The sequence below is a fragment of the Salvia splendens genome, chromosome 7 (genome assembly GCF_004379255.2).
Source record: "Salvia splendens isolate huo1 chromosome 7, SspV2, whole genome shotgun sequence".
Lineage (NCBI taxonomy): Eukaryota > Viridiplantae > Streptophyta > Magnoliopsida > Lamiales > Lamiaceae > Salvia > Salvia splendens.
The window spans coordinates 27,499,950-27,521,300 of NC_056038.1; the positions used below are offsets into that span (position 1 = coordinate 27,499,950).

Consider the following 21,351-nt stretch of genomic DNA (forward strand, 5'->3'; position numbering starts at 1 on the left):
GAGAGTTGCAGGTTTCATCCCTTAGCTAAGAGATGGAGTAAAAAAGTACAGTGGAGCCCATGAATAGTAATTTAAGGGACGGTTAAGAGACGGCGTTGCGGATATACTTTATTCATTCAACTGTATTACTTATAATTTTATATCAAGTTAAAGAATATTATAACACCTTAAATCTAAGACGCATATTAATCAATAGTTAATGGCTAGTTGTTAATCAACTTATAAGTTTATTAATCAATATTACTGGTTATTGGTATTAGCCAATTAATGCCTATGAAGTTAATTTTGATAAAAAAAGGTTTTCTTATAGTCTAATTAAGTTGACAAGCTCCTGCATTATATTTTATAATTATGAATTAAAAAGTAATATTATAATTGATTAAAATTGGGTAGTACACACATAATCATGTGTATCACTATAGCAACTATCTTGCTAAATTTTGATTGGTTAGCATCATATTACCTAATATTTTAGTTCTTCATTTGTTTTTTTACCTTATGTTGTATATATAGTTGATTGGGATGTTGTTCCAATCCCAAATAAGGTTGCCCAAATTTGAGGAATACGAATTAAATAGATTTCGGTGTACGTCTCATTTAGTAGTATATAATTATAAATTATAATAATAATACTAGCCATAAAAAAACTACGGCCCTCGAAATATAACCAGAAATCCAGTCAGGAAGGAATTATAAGAGCTTCCTCACGAGAGAGAGGTAAACGACGAGGCAAACTAATATAATCACCAAATTTACCTTTTTTTTTGAAAAATTATTCTTCAAGGGGAGGAGTATTTGAGAAAATATCATACCTTTTTCCATTTTAAAGAGGTATCTTTACCTCCTCATCAATGGAAAGGTAAAATCTTAGAGCATCTCCAAAGGAAATGGTAAATGAAGAGGTAAAGAGAAATAACTACCATATTTACCTCTTCTTCATAAAATTTCATGCTCCAATAAAAAGAGTATTTGAGGAGGTATTATACGTTCTTTCATTTTGAGAAGGTATCTTTAGCTCTTCTTGATAGAAAATGTAAAAAGTTATTTATTTTTGTTTACCTTTTTAATTTACCTTTTCTCCTTAGAGTCCATTACTTTTTAAGAATGTATAATAATCTTTTTGAGAAGGTAAACAAGAAATATACCTTCTTAATATACATTTTTCTCTTGGAGATGCTCTTATAACTACTATATTTGTCTTCTTTTCATGAAAAATCATTATGCAAGGATAAAGATATTGAGAAGGTATTACACTTTATGTTTTTTAATGCATTTTGTACTATTATTTTATTTTTATAAAATAATTTACCTTTCTATATATCTTTTCTCTTTGGAATATGTTACTTTTTAGAAGAGTATATTTTACTTTTTAAAGAGGTAAATACATGATATATCTTTTCTATATACATTTTCTCCTTGGAGATGCTAAGAGGGGATAGAAAGGATTTCACTTGGTACAAAAACAGAACACATTAAGACAATATACAAATCATATGAATTTATCAATCATATTGATTGTTTATTTCTATTCATTAGTATTTAATAATATATTTAATGAATAAATTTATTTATCAATAGCTATTATAAAAATCATATTTATCTATCAAAATATAAATTATAATAATATATCAATATACAATTTATTGATTATTCATTGTTATTTATCCAAAATATATTCAAGCAATAAATTCATTTGTTTTATGAGCTATACCTATTAAAATAATACTAGTAAATATTTTTTATACTCCTAAATCATATCAATACATTAATTATATTATTCATCATATTAATTTGTTATATATCATTGAAAAGATGTTTCAACACGTTCGTTGAAAGAAGATCTATTTGAAAAAAAAAAATTCATAGGACTTATTGTATGTGTAGTCTTTATTCTTTCCACCTCACGCCTCGAATTACTTGTCTTGTTCCGGCCCTGTTAAGAAAGATGTCCATTTGATTGTATTAGAGCATAATGTTTGAATTAAGCATACAAGAGAAGGTTACACATTGTACCTGCCTTACTCACAAGATTGCTTCTTTGATGTACACTGATAGCCTGCAACATCTAATAGAAAAGAATAGCACTAATTACTGATCTAACTTGAGTCTCTTTTTGGTAATGTTAAGACAATCAACAAGTCATGTAGCAATAGCATCAATAAAATAAATTGCTGGATTTATAACTCACTCTTTTTCAGGGAGCCAAGATTATCTTTTTATCAGATTTAAGTTGTGATGATCCTGGAGTGTAACATTTAACAGAGCTCAAATCCCACTCTAAATCGAATGCATGTTTGAGCCGTCTTTCCACAGCTTGTCCTATGACTGATGAACCACATCCGGTGTCATGACAAGGCAAGCAACCTCTCTCACTCGTCAAATTTGAGCAGTCAGCAGCGTCCATTGAAGTGCTAAAAGTGCTAGAGCAAATTCCACTAGCTGCTTCTCGATATGTTTTCCTCCGTATGATTGAAGGCGCATTTCTGTAACTTATAGCCGAACTCTTCAGTATGGATTCTGGACTAGAGATAGACAGTGACAGGTTAATGGGGTAGGAACTAACGAGCTGATGACCAGCATGTTCAGTTTTAATATCAGAACCATTCGGCCGAGATAGATCATAACATGACAATCCACTCCCCTCATCAGCCAATAGAGGTGATTGACAGATCCTGCTTCTTTTTCTGGTCTTTTTACTATTGTCAGCGTATCCACGCACTGAGAGACTTAAAACGGTATCAACAGGTGAGAAATCACAACTGCCATCTGTTACACAAGTACTGTCTCTAGACATCTGGGTAGATGTAAACGTGTTTGCATTTGTAGGGAGGCTATCCAGAGCATCTTCTCTAACATTATTCAACAAGTTGGTTGACTGGTTATAGGATCCGACTTTATTGCAGCTGCCATTGAAACAACTGCCACTTATACTGGTGGGCGGGGAACCAAAATGAACACCGTTTGTACTCACATTCTCATAAGATCTGCATGAATCCAGCAGTGCAGGTTTTGCCTGTACATGATCAGCAGGAAATCTCGTATCGCCAAAGGCCATGATTGTAGAACAGTAACCATCACTCTTCTGAGTGACCTTCTGGTCTGGATTAGGCGGTATTGTACCACTTTCAGCTCGCAGTTTTTCTTCTTCATTATTGAAGATATTCAGATATGATCTTCCCTGCGATTCCATTGCCAAAATAGGAGGCGAATTAATATCAGGCCTCTTCTTAACCGAGCAATTCCAGTGATTTTTTATAGCATTGTCAGTCCTGCAGTACCAACCATTTGTTAAGAGTTCATGAAGAGCCAATAACATGTTAAATTCCTACTATGCAGATATGAAACCTTGAAACAGATACCTTCCAGGGAGAAACTTCGCGATTTCTGCCCATTTGTTACCAAGTAGGTGATGGTAGTGCCTTAAAGTTTCTTCCTCCTCTTTCGTCCATGCATCTTTCTTGATTGCCGGATCCAAGTGATTATGCCACCTAGATACTTATGCAGGGAAAATCAGAAGACGAAGAAATAACCTTTACAACAATAAGCACACAAACAACAGATCACAGTAATGCTTGTAGAAAAACACTTCAAGAAAGTAAAAGCATTCTTAACTGATCGGATAAACCTGTTACGAGCTATTCATCAATATACACATATTTGACCAAGTTTAGCAAAAACATAGTCGAATCAAACATCAGAACCATGAAAACCTAGAAGAAAACCGATGCTTGTGTGGAATGGACATGCTAAGACCTGAAGACGCTATTTAAGAAATCAAAACATGAACCTCAGCTATCGATATGAAAGTTCATAAGTTCACTTATCTATTAACTCGATACATAAAATTTTCATTCTGCATCGCTGTCAAGATAAAGTATTATTCCAAACCAAAACCTTAGGATGACCGTTGCATCGACTAGAAAGGATGAAGAGGCATGCCAGTGATCTAATTATACTTATATAAGACAAGCTAATTAAGCATACTTCCAAAAAGTTCATTTCGTTGTAGAAGAGTACAACACTTAAACCCTACTAAGTTGAAGAAATCTTTACATAGACCCAAAAAATAAGACACAAGATGTTTATAGATTATAACCCATCAAAAATCAATACGAATTTGCAGATAAATCACCTTTCGCGACACTGCTTTCCATTTCGACCATGTACAAAGTTTGCAATAAATGACCATTTCTTACTACCATACTTCACAACAAACTCAGTAACACGATCATCCTCCTGAAGAGTGAGAGAAAAGAAACCAATATTTTTTAAGAATCTGATGCTTAGTTAGATATTTATGTTAAGCAATAATGAGGAAAAAACATACCTCCTTTGTCCAAGGGCTTTTTCTGAGGTCTGGGTTCAAAACCTTCTGCCAACGGTGCAAGCACTGAACATCTGTTCTTCCAGGCATGCATTCAGCTGCACGAGAAAATATCAATTGGTCAACAATACGAGAGTGACAGCTGATCAGAAACTGTAATCTCTAGATTCTCTACGACACATGCACATCATGGAGTGACAATGATATTAAATAAAGATAAGGAGATGATGCTGTAACTCAAATATAGCAGCATAACATGCACCAGATTCAAAACTCTTTTTTGTTGGTTTCCATATTTAAATTTGAACAGATAAGACAAGACAGTAGATAACGTCGTATTATTAGAATATATAACAGCTTTCTCAGGCCAAATTGATCTTTACAACTTAACAAGGAGAAGAAGCAGAGAACATTGACAGTCCATAAGGCAAAGATATATTCACACGGTACAGGTTTACCAGAAAGCAATATAATCCAACGAATAGAGAACGAGATTCGGTACAGAGGTATCAAAGGCGGGCCAAATATGTTTAAGAAAGTTATTGCAAGGTAACTAGCTTAAAAACACTACATTGCATACTCACATATTTTTTTCCAGTTCTTGGCATTGAACTTCTGCACTACTTCAGTAAGCCTCTTATCCTGCAAAGGCATATATCATTATCTCAGAAAAATAAGAAACGAACTCTGCTGGTGTCGGCACTAAATTCCAGTATAACTCAAAACAAGTCATCATTTAATAACACAAATGTTCCTTATTCTAGATTAACGCTTTCCCTAGTAAAACTATTCAAAACATATGTTTTATGAAAGATACGTATCTTTCCAACAATCTAACAATAAGTTAGCGAAAAATTACTCAAATTGTCAGATGTGATATAGACAAATTTATAACCCACACCGAGAAAAACAAACAAATTATGACACAATCCAATTTGAATCAAAACATCAGCAAGGTAATTCAGTAATGTGGCAAAACTACTATTTGTATGTAATTTACCTGAACCAAGAAGTTAAAAGAAGGAAGATTTTATAACCGGTGATTATGTTCGCATCAAAAATAGGGGTAAGTCACATATCATAAAGCAGATGCTTACCTCATCGTCCGTCCAGCCTGCTTGGGATGAACGTTTGGTTGGATGGGAACATCCCCGGACACTTAAGCTACAATCAAAGAAACAAAATATAACGTATTAAAGATTAAAGAGAGAATCTTGTCATAAGTTTTCATTCTTTGAAATTCATTCACCATCTTCCTGATATCTTTGCCCCCACCATAAACTGCCCAATTACATAGACGAGAACACAAAAAAGACACTTCTCAAATCATCATACTCCTTCGTATTGCAGAATACTCTCTGCCATTCACAAATAAGTAGTAATAACTAAATAATAATTTTGAGCCAATGATGTAAATTCTGTACATCAGTAACACAAAATGGAAAAATGCTTACCCAGAATCAGAAGAAGATCTTGGAGTCACAGCATCAGAACTGCTGTCAGAAAATGATGAATATGAAGCAAATCCAACTTCTTTTGTTGACTCTGGTGTACATATTACCTTTCTTGCTCGGATCATGACTTCCTTGTCAGTAGACTACCAATATTCAACAAAAAATATTAAAATAGTTTTCACTAACAAAACAATTAGAATCAGGAGGGCATCCACAAACATCCATCAAATCTTTACAAAAGAAGGAACGTGACGTACTAGTTATAAAGAGGAAAAACTAAGAACTTTAGCATAGAAACATGTAGATAGGCTATCAATAAAGTATCAAGGTTCTACTTTGACAGCCTTATGCCATTTATGGGAAACAAAAAAAGTAAAAACCCAAACAATAAACCGGCATTATCTTAAACGAATGCAACATATTACACACTAGACTGGTATGAAATACAGAGAGCAAATCAAACTCAGACGCTCACAAAAAAGAGAATGGGAAGTGAGAAAACAAACAAATGCCCCACGAATTAACAAATCACAGAGCAGATGATTGAGTCATGAAGAATATTCAACTACTTGATCGCAAAATTCAATCAGATTAAGAACAATACAAAACCTAGAAATGGCAATTCATGGAGCTACAATCGGCACCGACAGCCAGTTCGAAGACGAAATGCATAGCAATGAGACCATGAGCGAGTGATAATAAATGCGGAGAGTGAGATAAATACTTGCCACGATCTGTAACTGTAAATCAAGCAGCAACAATAACGTAAGGAGCTCTTAAGAATCCGTAGAGAGAGAGAGAGGGAAGCAATGAGGAAAACATAGAAATAAAAAAGGAAAGCAGCTTAGAGAAAGAGGAAAGAGGAGTGAGCTGCGGAGCTAGGGTTGAAACGGTGGCGAAAAAGAAGGAAGAGTTTAGCAATGAGATGATGGCATTGGCGGAGGAGTAGCGGGAAACTCCCAAGATTCAATTGCCAGCTAAGAAGAGAGAGAGAAACAGGGAATCGCTGCATTTCAAATAAGGATTGTATGACCCGCCAGTTTTTCCATTTTTTACGGAATTTTTATATCTTTCTTTTTCTTCTTTCTTTTTTTAGAATACGTATTTGCAAAGAATCTAGTGCCCAAGTCAATATATTTCAGATACTGATTAAGAAAATCTTTTATTAAATGGATTAAGAAAATCTAAGGAAACTGAGTTTAACTATTTTTGGCAAACAAACATAAAATTGAATCTTTTGTGAATTGTACGATTCTGTCTTCAAACTGCTTGACCGAATATAGATTTATAATTTAATTTCATGGATAGAATATTTGCAAAGAATCTAATCTAGTGCCAAAGTACGTGGCTTGAAACAATCATAAAAGTTTAAAGCTATGAATTTTTTGTTTTTTGATGCATGAAGGAGCAAGCTCTAGCCATTAAAATTGGCGAGCAAAAAGTCCAAAATGAAGAGAAGAAAACCAGCCAAAAGCACCAGCAAAACAACAAAGCTAATCTACCAGAAAATAACACGAGCAACTCCTATCAAAAAAGCAAACCACCATGCTACATTTAGAGCAGAGAGCAAAAACCATGTTTGTAGGAGGAAAACTAAAAACCAGGTTTAAGTTAAAGAAGTCATGCTTAATTTGTACCTCAATTTCTGATTATTCCTTGCACTTGTCCACTCCCTAATTTTACCCAAGTTATCAAACAAATATCTTGGCAGCACCATCCTTTCGCCCAAATTCCAAGTTACCAAAATAGTCTCTTTTTTTATTTATTTTTTTCTCATTCAATATCATAGAACACAATCTTATTTCTTGTTTCCCAGATAACTCATAAGACAATGTAGAACATAGAAATCCAAATTTTCTTATCAAATCCTCTAAAGGGAGGATCACAATAGGATAAAAATCATAAGTTACATCTATGAGACTGATGTTTTGTGGATATACCATTAGTGGTCAACAAATCAGCAGCAATGATTTGACCATATTATGTTTTTTTGAATGATTTCTTATTCTTGTTACAAATGATTTTCATGTGTTCAGATTATGTGGTAAACTTTGGGTGTAAAGTATGCTTCGTGAAAGTTAAATAGCAGTTTTATTGCCACATACTACCTTCATTTTTTTAAAATAGAAAATTTTAAAATGACATAAGTTTTAATGCAGAATTAATAAAATAAAATAAATAAATTAGAGGAGAGAAAGAGAAGAAAAATAAGTAAAATAAAAGAAAAGAAACCTGTTTTATAGATACTGATAAAAATCATGATGTTAATTGTTATCTACTCCCTCACTGTTTATAACTAATGTTAGTTTGCTACAACTGGATTGGCCTTCGTACAATGTCATTTGGGGGGTTATCTAATTAATTCAGATTTTTCGTTTTTATATCGTCTTAACTATTCTTTTAAAAAATCAATTGCTACATATATTTCTTTTAATTAAACTCACAAGCATCTGTTAAGGACCTAAATCCCTAACGATCCGATAAAACGGACAATAACGAGATAAAGATAATCCGGCGCCCGTGAGGGTCGGCGGAGATAAAGATCTGGGCGGCTGTGCGCGGGTTCCAACCCGTCGGGCAACGGCTATAGATCAGATATACGTTCCGGCTGTGCGCGGAGACCTTCCGTCGGGCAGCAGGTAGCGTAGGGAATTACGGATTCAAAGCATAACTCGAGGCATTTGGCCAAAATAATATATTCATTGATTCATTGTTGGATGCCTAAATATGATAACAAGCTCTCCTATTTATAATACTAGAATACTAGCTTAGGGAACAAGAAACAAATATAAGAAAGGATATGCAAATCCCTAATATATCTAAACTAATTAATACTTAATAGAAAAAAGGCTCGTATCAACTCCCCCACGGTTAAAATCCACCTTGTCCTCAAGGTGGGAACCACGAACCAAGGACGAGAGTTGAAAGCAAAAGCTTTAGCTAGACGTCTCCTCCTGGATCAAACATATATCGAACAGCTGAATGTCTCCCTTTATCACCTCCATAAAAAATCAACAAAGGAGACCCAACTTTGTCGGAAAAATTCCTTGCCAAATCGAAAAGCTTGTCCACGCCTCCCAGAATGCCCAAGCATGGCATGTCATTACTCGGAGGGATCAACCTTGCATCTTTGTCGAGCGATGTTGATCGAAGATTCATACTTGGAACATCACCGACATTCAAATCCACATAGACACAAGCAATTACTGGCAAATCGGTGTAAGCACAATCTCCTTTCTTGCCCCAACAATTTTCAACAACATTTTTGGATGACACTTGAACAACATTGAGTGAGGCGATTATCTTCTCCACTTCACCAATAGAACCATCCTCCTCTTTATCTTCTAGCAACGTTTCCTGAAGCAAAATCCCAACGTCATCCTTTATCACCAATTCCATGTGTGATGAAACAACATGATCACCAATCTTATCATCATATGCCACGGTGAGCACGTGCGGTGACTCATTGTCGTTCTTGACAATCCCTTCGTTCCTGACGAACTCTTTAGGGGACTCGTTATTTGGAACATCAAGAGAAGCGCCATCATTGTGAACATCGGTAGTGTCATTGGGAACATCATCACCGAATACTATCGTGGGAGTATTGGGTAGACCACGCTGCTTCCCCGAATCAATAAACTTGCTGGACTGTTGTGGCCGATGCGTGAAGCCGGACCGTGGCGGGGCAACGGCAGTCAACGGGGTTGTGCCGTGACTAAAAAATCGGTCGGACTGCGGTGACTGGTATGTAGGCTGCTCGGCGCGGCCATTATGAAGATGTTGGTGTCGCCTCGGATACTTCTCAAGCATCTCGAAGCGGCGATCTGTGGCGTCTTTCCAAGCATCAAATTTGTCCAATCTGTCCAAAACGCGATCTAGTTTACTGGAAACGGGTTCATAATCCGAGTATCCTTGCGATGCACGGAGGGGCGGTGGTTCCCAACACGAAGGCTGCCTTGACTGTGGTGAGTCATAAGGTTGGAAACTCCGCAGTGGTCGGGTACCGGGAAGATCCCAACAGGTGGGGTGGCGTGTCTGAATAGACCCCATTTGGTGAGGTTGCGGCGGACCGTAGGGTTCACGCCTGTACTTGGGTGGCCGCTGATCATAGGGCGGAATACCCGGTGGATCGCGGCTGCCCGGAGGGTCCCAGCAGGTTGCACGTCGTGGTCGGATCGGCTGGTAAGGATGTAACTGCTGAACGACCTGAGGAGGGTCGTATTGACGACGGTGATAGTCGTATGACATGTTGACGGATTGAGGCGTGGCTGTGGTGGATGATGATCGGCTGACTTCGACGCGGCACGCGGGAATCCTTCCCGTCAGGCGTTGCAGAAGTAGAGTTGTCCGGCGGCTAGAGCTCGGCGGACAGGCGGGACTCGACAACCAAAGCAGTTGCTGTGCGCGGAATGTTTCCGTCGGGCAGCTGTGTAGCTTCGGTTCGAGATGGTGGGAGGGTGAGATCACGATGAAAGCACCAGTTGTTAAGGACCTAAATCCCTAACGATCCGATAAAACGGACAATAACGAGATAAAGATAATCCGACGCCCGTGAGGGTCGGCGGAGATAAAGATCTGGGCGGCTGTGCGCGGGTTCCAACCCGTCGGGCAACGGCTATAGATCAGATATACGTTCCGGCTGTGCGCGGAGACCTTCCGTCGGGCAGCAGGTAGCGTAGGGAATTACGGATTCAAAGCATAACTCGAGGCATTTGGCCAAAATAATATATTCATTGATTCATTGTTGGATGCCTAAATATGATAACAAGCTCTCCTATTTATAATACTAGAATACTAGCTTAGGGAACAAGAAACAAATATAAGAAAGGATATGCAAATCCCTAATATATCTAAACTAATTAATACTTAATAGAAAAAAGGCTCGTATCAGCATCCCATACTAACTCATCCGAATTAGTCGATCCTTAACCCTAATGACTGAAGAGGACAAGTCGTACCAGTTGAAAAATGCGCTTCGTTTTCCCTATTGCTACATAAATAATGACAATTTATAAGCCCTTGGTATTAGAACTAAATTGGGTTTGAAATATGTTTATAACATGGAAATTTCAAAAGATCAACCAATTCAAAGAGTGTATATATTTAATAAAGATGCAAGAGAGAGTCACCTAAATTAGTAAAATTCTTATTGAAAAGAAAAACAAAAGCATGCAAAGCCTATTTGCCTTTGATCTTGATTTTCTCGAAAATGGTATTTACAGTGTTTTGTCATTAGCTTTGTGTATTTTGTGTAAATTATTATTTACAAGAATTTAAAGTTTTTTTTTATTGTTTTTCCTACTCACAGTTTAGGTGTAATTTTCCTAGCGTTATTAATTTGTTATAGTAACTTTATGTTAGACAACGTTTGGCCTTTGAACTCAATTCCATTAGTTTCAACAATATATAGATATAGATAGATAAATAATTAAAGAGTATAGAAATAGCTTATTACTTAAATTAGAACTTATTTCATAAGTAGGAATGCCAAAGCCTAATGCAAGTCAAAGCTATATACATATAGTTTATTAGCTTAACCTTCATCTCCAACAAGATTCCACATCTCTGGATCGTCATAATGTCCACCATTTGACTTAACAAGAAACATTGAACCAGAATTAACAATTAGTTACACTTAATTATTTTAATCCATTCTCTAATTTCATGATAAGTCGGTGAATGCAACTGCTACCAACATGATTGGTAGCTAAATTGTACTTGGATGTGTTAGTTTTACTAAACTATTCCCACCAATTATTGTACCATTGTCATTAATTGTAAAATAAAAACATCCAAATACTCGAAGTTGCTATCATTTTCTTTTGTCCTAGTTTAACTCTTACTATCAAAACTCCTAATGCTACTGTTTACCAAAATTAATAAGCTGCCAGCAATGAAATGACATTCATTATTTCTCTATTCGATGGAGGATGTATTATCAAAGTAAAGAATTATTATGCATTCAAATTTAACGAGGTGAGCAGCTAATTTGATTTATTGTAATAAAAATATAATATAAAATCGCATACAGTTGGTGACGACAGTTATTAATTTTGATAATATGATAAAAGAAGATAAGTTAGTTGACCGCTTCTCGCATCAATAAATTTAATTAAGACCCTTATTTTCTCTTATGAAAGCTTAAATCAATAAATAACACGAGAGAGAATGATAGATATATTCATTATGTTACAATAAGAATGGTAGCAATAATCCAAACAAATTAAATAACTTGTATACTTGCTATAATAATCCAACACAATTTTAATTTCTCCTATAGTTTACAAAACCATAAAAATATGTAATATAATATCTACATCATCTACGCAATTCTACACAAAATGCTAAAAACACACACTACTCTCTGAAAGAAGTTTCTTATCTGAACATAAAATCCTGCTGCAAGAAAATGACTTAATTAGATCAGTTGTGGAGAGGATTGGGCCCTCCCGGTGTTTTTCGATTCGAGACGCCATAAATCGATTCATCTTCTTTACTTCTCGATTTCTTCGGACTTGCTGCCGGCAAATGCCATGTGAACTTTGAAACTAATGTTGACGATGAAGAATCATCAACTGTTGATTTTGCCGGTAATTTGCGACAATCGGACAGGCGACCGATGGCTAAGAAGATCAGAATGATCAGCAGAATTGGGGTTTTGGAATAATGGTTTTTCATAATATAGGAAAATATTGAAGAAGGGAAAATTGAGAGATATGTGAGAAAATGTGTAGTTATGGGCATTAAGAAGCTTAAATAGGTCATTTGATTTTAAGTTGAATGACTAAATTGTCCCCATGATTGTGTGTGAAATGAGTTTTTGTTTTAAAGGCTTCCAATGTGTATCCATTTCCATTGACCATGTTGTATTTATGACTTTTCTTGAATACTTTTACTTTAATCTATTCGAGTTGTTTAATTATGATTTATATGTATGGAAGTTGTATGTATAATTGGTATTGTTGGAAGTCAAGAAAAAGATAATCATACAAAATATATCAATTCCCACACGTTACAACACTTTCTCACTTTCAATGAATCCAAAATTGAAATTTTGTTCGTGGGTGGTTGACAAATTGAGCAAAGTGCTTAGCTTAATTTCTACTTTTGCGTACATTGAAGTTAATTTAAATTCAGCAAGATATGGTTCTTTCTAATCTTATTATTACACTCACATCTAGATTTTAGTCATTACAAAAAAAAAACTTATCTTTTTATGGAAAAAAATAGACACGCAATTAGTTGCTTCAGAATTTTTTTGAAAATAATCATAATTTAAGATGCAAAAGAAATTGTCGCTAAGTTGATGGCAGATTATCTTTGTCTATGCATTTCTTGAACACTTTCATTTTCGTCCCCTAGTTTTAGCTGAGACAACAAAATTAATGATGTTTTTTGAAGTGTTAATGGTATATTTAGAAACATAAATTAGTATCTTTAATTAAAAAATATTCTTAATTATTTGTTTTTTATAGTGGTTATGTACTTATTATTATATCACTATTTTGGTAAAAATACGAAATGAAAATTATTAATTAGTATAGATTTAATGTGAATCCATGGTATGAAGTAGCATTTCGTGGATAATCGAGTGCCAAATCTTGAAGACATTTTGCTGAAATTTTGGGGTAGTTTGACTTGTAACAAGGGGAATCATTCATTTTTGTTCGTATGAGATTTAATAATTGTAAAAATATACATTAAAATTGATTGCTAATAGTAAAGTCTCATGTGCCGACAGAGTAGTGATGCACATGATTTAGAAAGGTTGATATTAAATAATTATGGGCATTGAATGTCCAAATATAATATGCAAGGTGGTCTTCCCACAAATAAATTCATTGTTTCCACACAATTATTAATTGTTGACATTAAAATTGGAGGTATATGTCTTATGTTTTACTGCATTCAATAGGATGTTACTATACCTTGAATTTGTGTCATTTCTTTGCTGTTCCGCCTCATTAATAAATTGTGATGGATTCGATTATACAAATTCGAAATTTTTTTTTTCATTCATTTTATTTCTGATATAAAATCGATGAATATGGATCCAACGAACAATGCATAGCTGACGACACTGGTTACATCACCACCATTCACCTCCAAGGTGACCATCGATGGTTCGAAAAATAACGGGAATGATATTACAAATGGCCTGCTCCGGACCGGTGCAGAGCCTCTCGCGTCCCCTCCTCCCTGCTTTACTGGTGGTTGCAATGGCGGATCTACTAAGGGAGTGTAAGGGGCAATTGCCCCTCCTCAATATTTTCCATTTATATTAAACAGTTAATCAGTTAAAAAAAGTTAATTTTTATAAATGTCCTATCTCAAACTTCTAAAATTTCTTTATATATATTTTTGCCTCTGCTGAATTGAATTTCTGGCTCCGCCCCAGAATGAATGGACATATAGACACCCAAATACATAATTTTAATTAATTTCTAAAAGTAATCCACAAACAACTTTTAAAACAAAATCAATTATGAATCGATCCTTAAGCTCTAATGCTACTATTAGAAAATATTATCATCATCTAATAATACACAATGGAAACATTGCTGCTATTTTACTCTTTCGCGTGCACACAACAGCAACAAATAAGTCTCACATAATAAACCTAATTATCTTATTTGCACTTTAACTTGAACAGATAATTTCATTGACACATGTTTGTCATGTCACCTAATTTTGATTCAAATGATAAGTATAAATAATTTATTAGTATCCGAAGCAATATTTAAAATAATTTAAATAGTAGATGGCCGTTCGCAGCAATATTTATGAATAATTTTATGCCAAATTGAATTTTGATCAAGTGAGTGAGTGAATTGAAGATTACAATTTTGAGTTTTGAAAATTTGCCACATCACGTCAGTTTTGTGATCGTCAATTTTCAAGTAGTCTATTCAATTCATTTAGAAAATAAAATAGTGAAAATGATAGTATATAGTACTAGTAATTAAATCAGAGCATCAAGAAATTAATCACGCGTGCAGTTATGGAAGCATACGCACACTCCAAACATAAACAGGTTGAAAACAATTTAAAACTAGCCATTGAAAATAGAGAAATAATAATAATGTCTGTATAAATATTATCTGGCGAATTAATTATATGATGGCCGGTTATTAAAGACATAATTGAAGGTTGATGGTGAAGTGGAATACCATGCAACGACGTCACTTTCTTCTTTGAAGACAATAATAATTTTCAGATAAAGGTCTCTTTCACCAAACTATTTGTTTTTTGACTATAATTTCGTTTGGTCTTAACTCTTCCATGCATCATACTTTTAGAATTAAAGTAATTCTCATATTTATTTATTTATTTGGAAAGGAAGTAACAAAATTGTGAAATTATTCGTTTTGATATAGAACTCGGATTAATCATCTTCGACTTTGGGAAAAAATAAAATCAAATTGCTAAAAGAAATAAGAAACTCCGACCTTCCAAGTACGTTTTGCAGTTAACCTAACTTTCGAAACTTGCATGGTAATTTTGAACATTTAATTTGCTTTTAAAACATGGAATAAAACCACGTGGTAATTTTGAACACTCTATTTCTATTTGCTCATTTGGTTCATTTTGCAAACACGGACATGGTGTATATAATGCACGATCAGGATCAAAAATAAAAGATAAAAATCACTTTGAAGAGCCAATACCAATCAAATTCAGAAACAAATTTACTTTTTTTATTAAAAATAAATATATTCAGTTTGTCTTTTTAGAAAATCATAATGTCGTCTTTTAAGGCTTTTATTTTCTTGTGTACGAGCTAACAAAATAAGTTAAAGGAGTATGCAAATATATCCTTAAAATTGAACTATCATCTGCAAGTTGTTAGAGTCGTCGTATTTCATTCCGGACCGTCCCAACTTCCAAGTTACTTGAATCATTTTCTTTTATGGCAAAAAATAAAATATTTAATCTCACTTGTTCTATTCTTTTCTTATACTTTACTTTTTCTTTTTTTTTCGCACTTTAGAGCATCTCCTATGGCGCCCCTCCGGTAGGACGTCCGGTCGGACACCGGGAAGGGCGATGGGACGTTCGCCGTTGGGAGGTCGGAGGTCGGATACGGACGTCCCGTGAGGACGTCGGGTGTCCTCGGACGTCCCGGCGACGGGCGGGCGGACGTCCGCCACTGTGGCTTCAACTCGGACGTCCGGTCGGACGTCCCGTTTTTATTATTATTTTTTTTTGTTTTGAAACTCTATATATACGGCTCGTTGAATTTTATTTCATTCGCACCACTTGCGTTAATAACAAGTTTCTCTCTCTACATCTATAATTTCAAGTATATCTAGAATGTCTAGTGAAAGTGATAGCGAGAATGAGTTGGAGGTCGCTGTTTCAGGTGCTATACAGAGGCTGCTACAACAGAGGTTGCAGCGGCGGCAGCAGGCGGCGGTACCTCGGCCGATCCATCGTCGAACTCAAGTACCCCGTGACCACATTGCTGCACATATTCGGTTGTATGCTGACTACTTCGCTCCGCAACCGCGTTTTGGGGAAGCCTTATTCCGGCGACGCTTTAGGATGCATCGTCCGCTGTTTCTGCACATCGTGGGTGCTTTAGAGAGTAGATACCTGTTTTTTAGGATCAGAGAGGATGCAGCTGGCAAACCCGGACTCACGCCCTTGCAGAAGTGCACTGTCGCAATCAGACAACTGGCGTATGGAGGCGCGGCCGACATGTTCGACGAGTACCTCCACATTGGCGAGTCGACAGGAGTCGAGTGTCTGCAGAATTTTTGCGCGGGCGTGAGAGTGATATTCGGGGAGCGGTATCTTCGGAGTCCGAGCCCCGAAGACTGCCAGATGCTGATAGATATGCATGGGTCGGTGCACGGGTTCCCTGGGATGTTGGGCAGCATAGATTGTATGCACTGGGAGTGGAAGAACTGCCCCGCCGCCTGGAAGGGGATGTACACTACCGGCTTCAAAGCCAAGCATCCCACGATGATCCTTGAAGTTGTAGCTGACTACCGGTTGTGGATATGGCATGCTTATTTGGGGGTACCTCATGGAGAGGTCGAGCGGCTGCGTGCATTTGCCGACATGCGGCAAACAGATGCCCATATTCGACTTCAGCAGGATATTATCGAAGAGGTTTGGACTCGGAGGGGTTGACGTGATAATGTATGAATTTTTTTTTATTAGTGTGTAATTTTTTTTTCGAATCATGTATGTTTTTTCCGATAAAGTTGTTAATTTTTCCTGTTCGTATTCTCGGTCAAATTTTATTTCCGTAAACGTAAATTGTTTTATTTGTGAATTTATGATTTTTTTTATTGCGGGATGTCCTAGTGGGAAGGGCGGATATGCATGGGATGTCCTAGTGATGTGGCAGTGGGGTGGGATGTCCTAGTGACGTGGCAGGAGGTGTTTTTGGGATGTCCTAGTGGATGTCCGAGTAGGATGTCCGCCCACTGGAGATGTTCTTATTCTATCTTCTACTTTATTTTATCTCCATTTAACCCATCAAACACAATTCTTTGAATCTTATGCCGAAAAGAAATTACTTAGGACGAAGGGGATACTAAACAATAATACAATATCTTGAATTTCAACTAAAGTTGAGGCCATCCACATCTTGAATTTTAAGTTCATATTAATTATATAAACATTATATTCAAATTAAATCCACGTGATAACAAAATATAAACATGCTATTAGAAAAAAAGGAAAAAAGAATGCAATAAATTAAAATAATTATGAAATAAAAAATAAAAGAATGTGGAATTAGGTTTTGAATTTATAATTTTTTATTTTAAACATAAATTTCAATAAATAAAAATGAAATTTTATAATTAAGTACTATAATTTTAAAACATGGTGGCTTCCCATTGACCGAAAAGGCGACAGTTCTTGTTCCATTGCTTGGCCGAGGGACAGATGGGGGACGGGACATGATGACACATCCTTGCGTTGTGGATGGTCTGAGTTTTTTTTAGTTTATAACATCTCAAGTATTGTGAACTGTGAAGAATTACAAATCATACGCACCAAAAGAGTACGAGAAATGAAGAGATTTCTTCAAACCGAAGAGATGCAACGTTGAAGGAAAAGCGAGGAGCTACTTTCGTATTTGAATGCTAGGGATGCCTTTCAACTGCAGTTTTAATTTATGGAAGAGTGCATGAGGCTTCTCTAGACCGATAGCCGATAGGTGCTGCAAATTTGTTCGCCAACTCCACCAGTCTTGTTTTGTCTCTTTCAATGGCATTAATCGAGTTGTAATAACCAAGCCAAGGTTGATAAGCTACTAGGTGTACTTCTTTTGACACTATGTAGACACTATGTCAATCTGGTTATTTTCTCTTGCATCTTCTGCATTGTTGCCTTTATGGTGGCTATGTGACTAAATGATCTTTACCCAGTTTCTTTTCAACCCATATAACCTTATACCTTTGGATGACTGTGTTGTGATATAAGTATATATCAGTGAACCGATTCAAATTAAGTGAGATAAGTCTTTATTGTTGAATACCAATAGATAAAGTCTCAATGATTATCACTTTACATTAATTTTTGCATATTTCACTAAGCATACATTATTAACTATGCTCTACTTTGAGTTGTCATTTTGTACTTTGTTTTAGTTGGACTTACTGTTTTTTTATGCAAGATTCATTACCTGAAAAGAGTGACCAAGGCTCTCATCTGTTTCATCATATTCAAAAATAAAAATACTGGAACAAAGATCCATACAACATGCAAAAATCTTGGAGACAAAGACCTCTAAAACGGGGGCAAAAACGTGAGTAGTCATTTACAATCTATATGCAATGAGATGTTAATTTCGTTGGTTTTGAAATATAGTAGTAGTATTTCTATCAAACGTGTAACGTTCCTACATATAGAAAGAAAGGAGACATAAAATCCTATGAAAATAAACTTCCCATGTCTATCATTTTATAATTCTATATATCATGCCTCAAACATAGATTTTGAAATCCATTTATGTTTCAACTTATTGGAATTGGGATTAATTGTCTATAAATATATGGACCATATGCCATATCTAAATTTTGGTTTCCAAACAATTTCATTTATATGGTAAAAAACTAGTTGAGTTTGTATTTTTTTAAAATTTGACATAAGTCTAATTTTCATTGTCAATAACTCAATTTTTAAAGTTGGATAAATAACCCAAAGGTACCTATAGAAACTCTAATGTTGGATTTCAATCTTCAAGTGATAAAAAAGATCACGAAAATTACTCACAAAACAATTCCTAGTAATAATCTTCCTTTAGTCGTAAAAGCCAAGGTGAGATGAGTAGTTTCAGTACATTCCGCAAATAGGGAAGAGAAAAAAATACGAAAACTTTATACGTAGTATTGGACAAAGATACCCATGGAAAGCCCTCGATGAAGCTTTCTAATGGTATATAGTGTAATGGGATTTGATCATCAAAAGTGATAAGAAAATAGCATGAAATTTGTTGTAACAAAACTATTCCTTATTTGTTACTGTGTCTCCATGCAGAAGTAAAACAACATATATTGAATATCACAAATTCTAATTCTATTGCAAAAAGATGAAGAAAACTATACGAAAACAAGCTAGAACACTATACAAAGGTATCCATTAAAAGCTCTCAATGAAAGTTTTCTGATGTTACATATCATGTTGGATTCTAACTTTCTAATCATTTAAATTGATGAGAAAATAACATGAAAATTCTTGAACAGAAACTATTCCTAATTTGTTATCTATCATCATACCAAAGGAAGTCAACAGAGATTGAAAAACACAAACTCAATTTTCATTATGATTTTCCTTTAAGTGCAAACAAAGAGAGTGGTACTTCCAATTCATTAGTAATGAAGCATTAGACAAATGTACCCATACAAAGCTCTTGATGAAAGTTTTCCAATAGGAAGTCAATTAAGATTGAAAAACACACATTCAATTTAGACAGAGGAGAACTTCCAATTCAAGGAAAGGAGAGAAAAACAAATTAGACAAAGGTACGATACCCATTGATCAAAGCTTTCCATTGGCACCTATTTATAATTATCATCAAAGAAAATAGCAAGAGAGTTGTTATGAAACTAGTATTTGTAATTTGTTTTCCCATCTTTATACAACAGAGATTGAAAAGCACAAATCCAATTTTAAAGATAATAATCTCTCTTAACTGCAACAGATGAAAGGATTACAGCCAATTTAGTTCAAAAGAAGCACTCCTAGTATTAGTGGATGCTAGAAATGTGGAATCAGTTGCTGCAAACTATAATTCATCCAATCCAAGTAAGGGTTTCAGGGCAAGTTTTGGAAGCAGAGAATACAATTTAGATAGCAATTCCCAAAAAGTAGAGCTAACCAGAATCATCGGATCTTGTGAAGAATGTCGGAGATGAGCTTGTCCATGTCGAGTGTCTTGAGCGGCGGAAAGGGCCTCTTCATGCCCAGCAAGCTGACGAAGACCTCTCCCCCTTCCTCACGAATCTCGAAGCAGCCCCTCCTCGGCTTCTCCCCGTTGACCACCACGTTGACTCCGGCGACCTCCTTCTCAAGCTCCTCCTTCACCTTCATCGCCCTCCTCTTGAACTGTGTGCACTGTTTGCAGTGCTCTATCACGATAGTCTTCGCGCCTTCCGCTTTCTCCACCGCCTCTCCACCTTCTTCCTCGCTGGAAGCCTTAGTCTTGGTTTCGGCTTTGGCTTTGGCTTTGGCTTTGGTTTCAGCTTTGGTTTTGGTTTCGGCTTTGGGTTTGGTTTGCTTCTTCTTGGGTGGCTCTGGGTCGGCAGCGACGGCGGCGCTGGAGAGGCGGGCGGACCTCCGGACAACGGGGGCGGCTTCTTCGGGGGTTGTCTGTTTCCGTTTGGGTGCCATTTTGAAATTGGACGGAAAAGGGCAAGTGTAAGAATGTTTGTTATCTGGTTAGATTCCTTTAAATAGGCATATTTCGATGGGGAGAGGATTTTCCCGCCATTTTGAACGGATTATTGGATCGTGGCTGGTTTGAGCTGAAACCCTAGCAAGGGGGAGGCGGGCCGGGCTGGGCTGGGCTGGGCTGGGCTACATTAACAAGGCTACAAAATTGGGTCAGATTAGACTTATCAATTGGGTTGGGCTGGCCTGTCCTAGCTTGGTCTAGACCTGATCCATCGATGAAGTGAATCGGGCTTGGGCTAACTCATTGTTTGAAGTAAGCTCCAATTGGGTCGTTTTGTAAACCCGGGCACACCCGGAGCCTAGCCCAGGACGGCCAGGTAGAGGCCCACCTTATATAATTAATTTTTTTAATGTAATTAAGTACACCCTTCATCCCACAATAAGAGTCACACTTTGCCATTTTGATCCGTCATACAGTAAGAGTCACACTTCATTTTTACCATAAATGACAAGTATATCTCAAATTCCACTAACTCACTTCACTCACATTTTTATTATAAAATCAATGTAAAAAAGTGGATTTCATATTGCACTAACTTTTTCAACTCATTATTTTTTACCTTTCTTAAAACTTGTGCATACCATAATAGTGACTCCTATCGTGGGACGGATGAAGTAATTAATTATTAATAATTTATGCAATGAACTGCTCATAGT

At 36.0% G+C, this 21,351-nt stretch overlaps 2 protein-coding genes across 6 annotated transcripts; both read right to left on the minus strand.

Annotated features, from left to right (window-relative positions):
• Positions 1-1,844: 1,844 nt before the first annotated feature.
• On the minus strand, positions 1,845-6,770 carry LOC121811454 (transcription factor MYB3R-2-like). Of its 5 annotated transcripts, none has more exons than XR_006052540.1 (10): positions 6,388-6,770; positions 5,779-5,921; positions 5,422-5,488; positions 4,909-4,966; positions 4,328-4,422; positions 4,133-4,236; positions 3,360-3,488; positions 2,189-3,269; positions 2,014-2,065; positions 1,845-1,933 (listed from the first exon to the last, which is right to left on the minus strand). XR_006052540.1 is itself a non-coding variant. In XM_042212313.1 (10 exons), the coding sequence occupies exons 2-8, from the start codon at positions 5,901-5,903 to the stop codon at positions 2,195-2,197; spliced, it is 1,653 nt and encodes a 550-aa protein (XP_042068247.1). In that variant the 5' UTR covers positions 5,904-5,921; positions 6,388-6,770; the 3' UTR covers positions 1,845-1,933; positions 2,014-2,056; positions 2,189-2,194. The 5 variants fall into 5 exon arrangements, 1 of the variants encoding a protein (XP_042068247.1); XM_042212313.1 differs by having other exon boundaries at positions 2,014-2,056; XR_006052542.1 differs by lacking the exon at positions 6,388-6,770 and adding an exon at positions 5,574-5,682 and having other exon boundaries at positions 1,846-1,933; positions 5,779-5,904.
• A 13,354-nt stretch (positions 6,771-20,124) lies between these two features.
• On the minus strand, positions 20,125-20,631 carry LOC121810659. The gene has a single exon (XM_042211410.1). The coding sequence runs from the start codon at positions 20,629-20,631 to the stop codon at positions 20,125-20,127; it is 507 nt and encodes a 168-aa protein (XP_042067344.1).
• Positions 20,632-21,351: the final 720 nt, after the last annotated feature.

Coding starts and splice junctions, on each gene's coding strand:
- LOC121811454 (XM_042212313.1), bottom strand. CDS start 5,903: ATGATCCGAGCAAGAAAGGTAATATGTACACCAGAGTCAACAAAAGAA. Junction 5,489..5,778: donor AGATCTTCTTCTGATTCTGG/GTAAGCATTTTT, acceptor CTTTGATTGTAG/CTTAAGTGTCCGGGGATGTT. Junction 4,423..4,908: donor CAAGAACTGGAAAAAAATAT/GTGAGTATGCAA, acceptor TTTCTCGTGCAG/CTGAATGCATGCCTGGAAGA.
- LOC121810659 (XM_042211410.1), bottom strand. CDS start 20,631: ATGGCACCCAAACGGAAACAGACAACCCCCGAAGAAGCCGCCCCCGTT.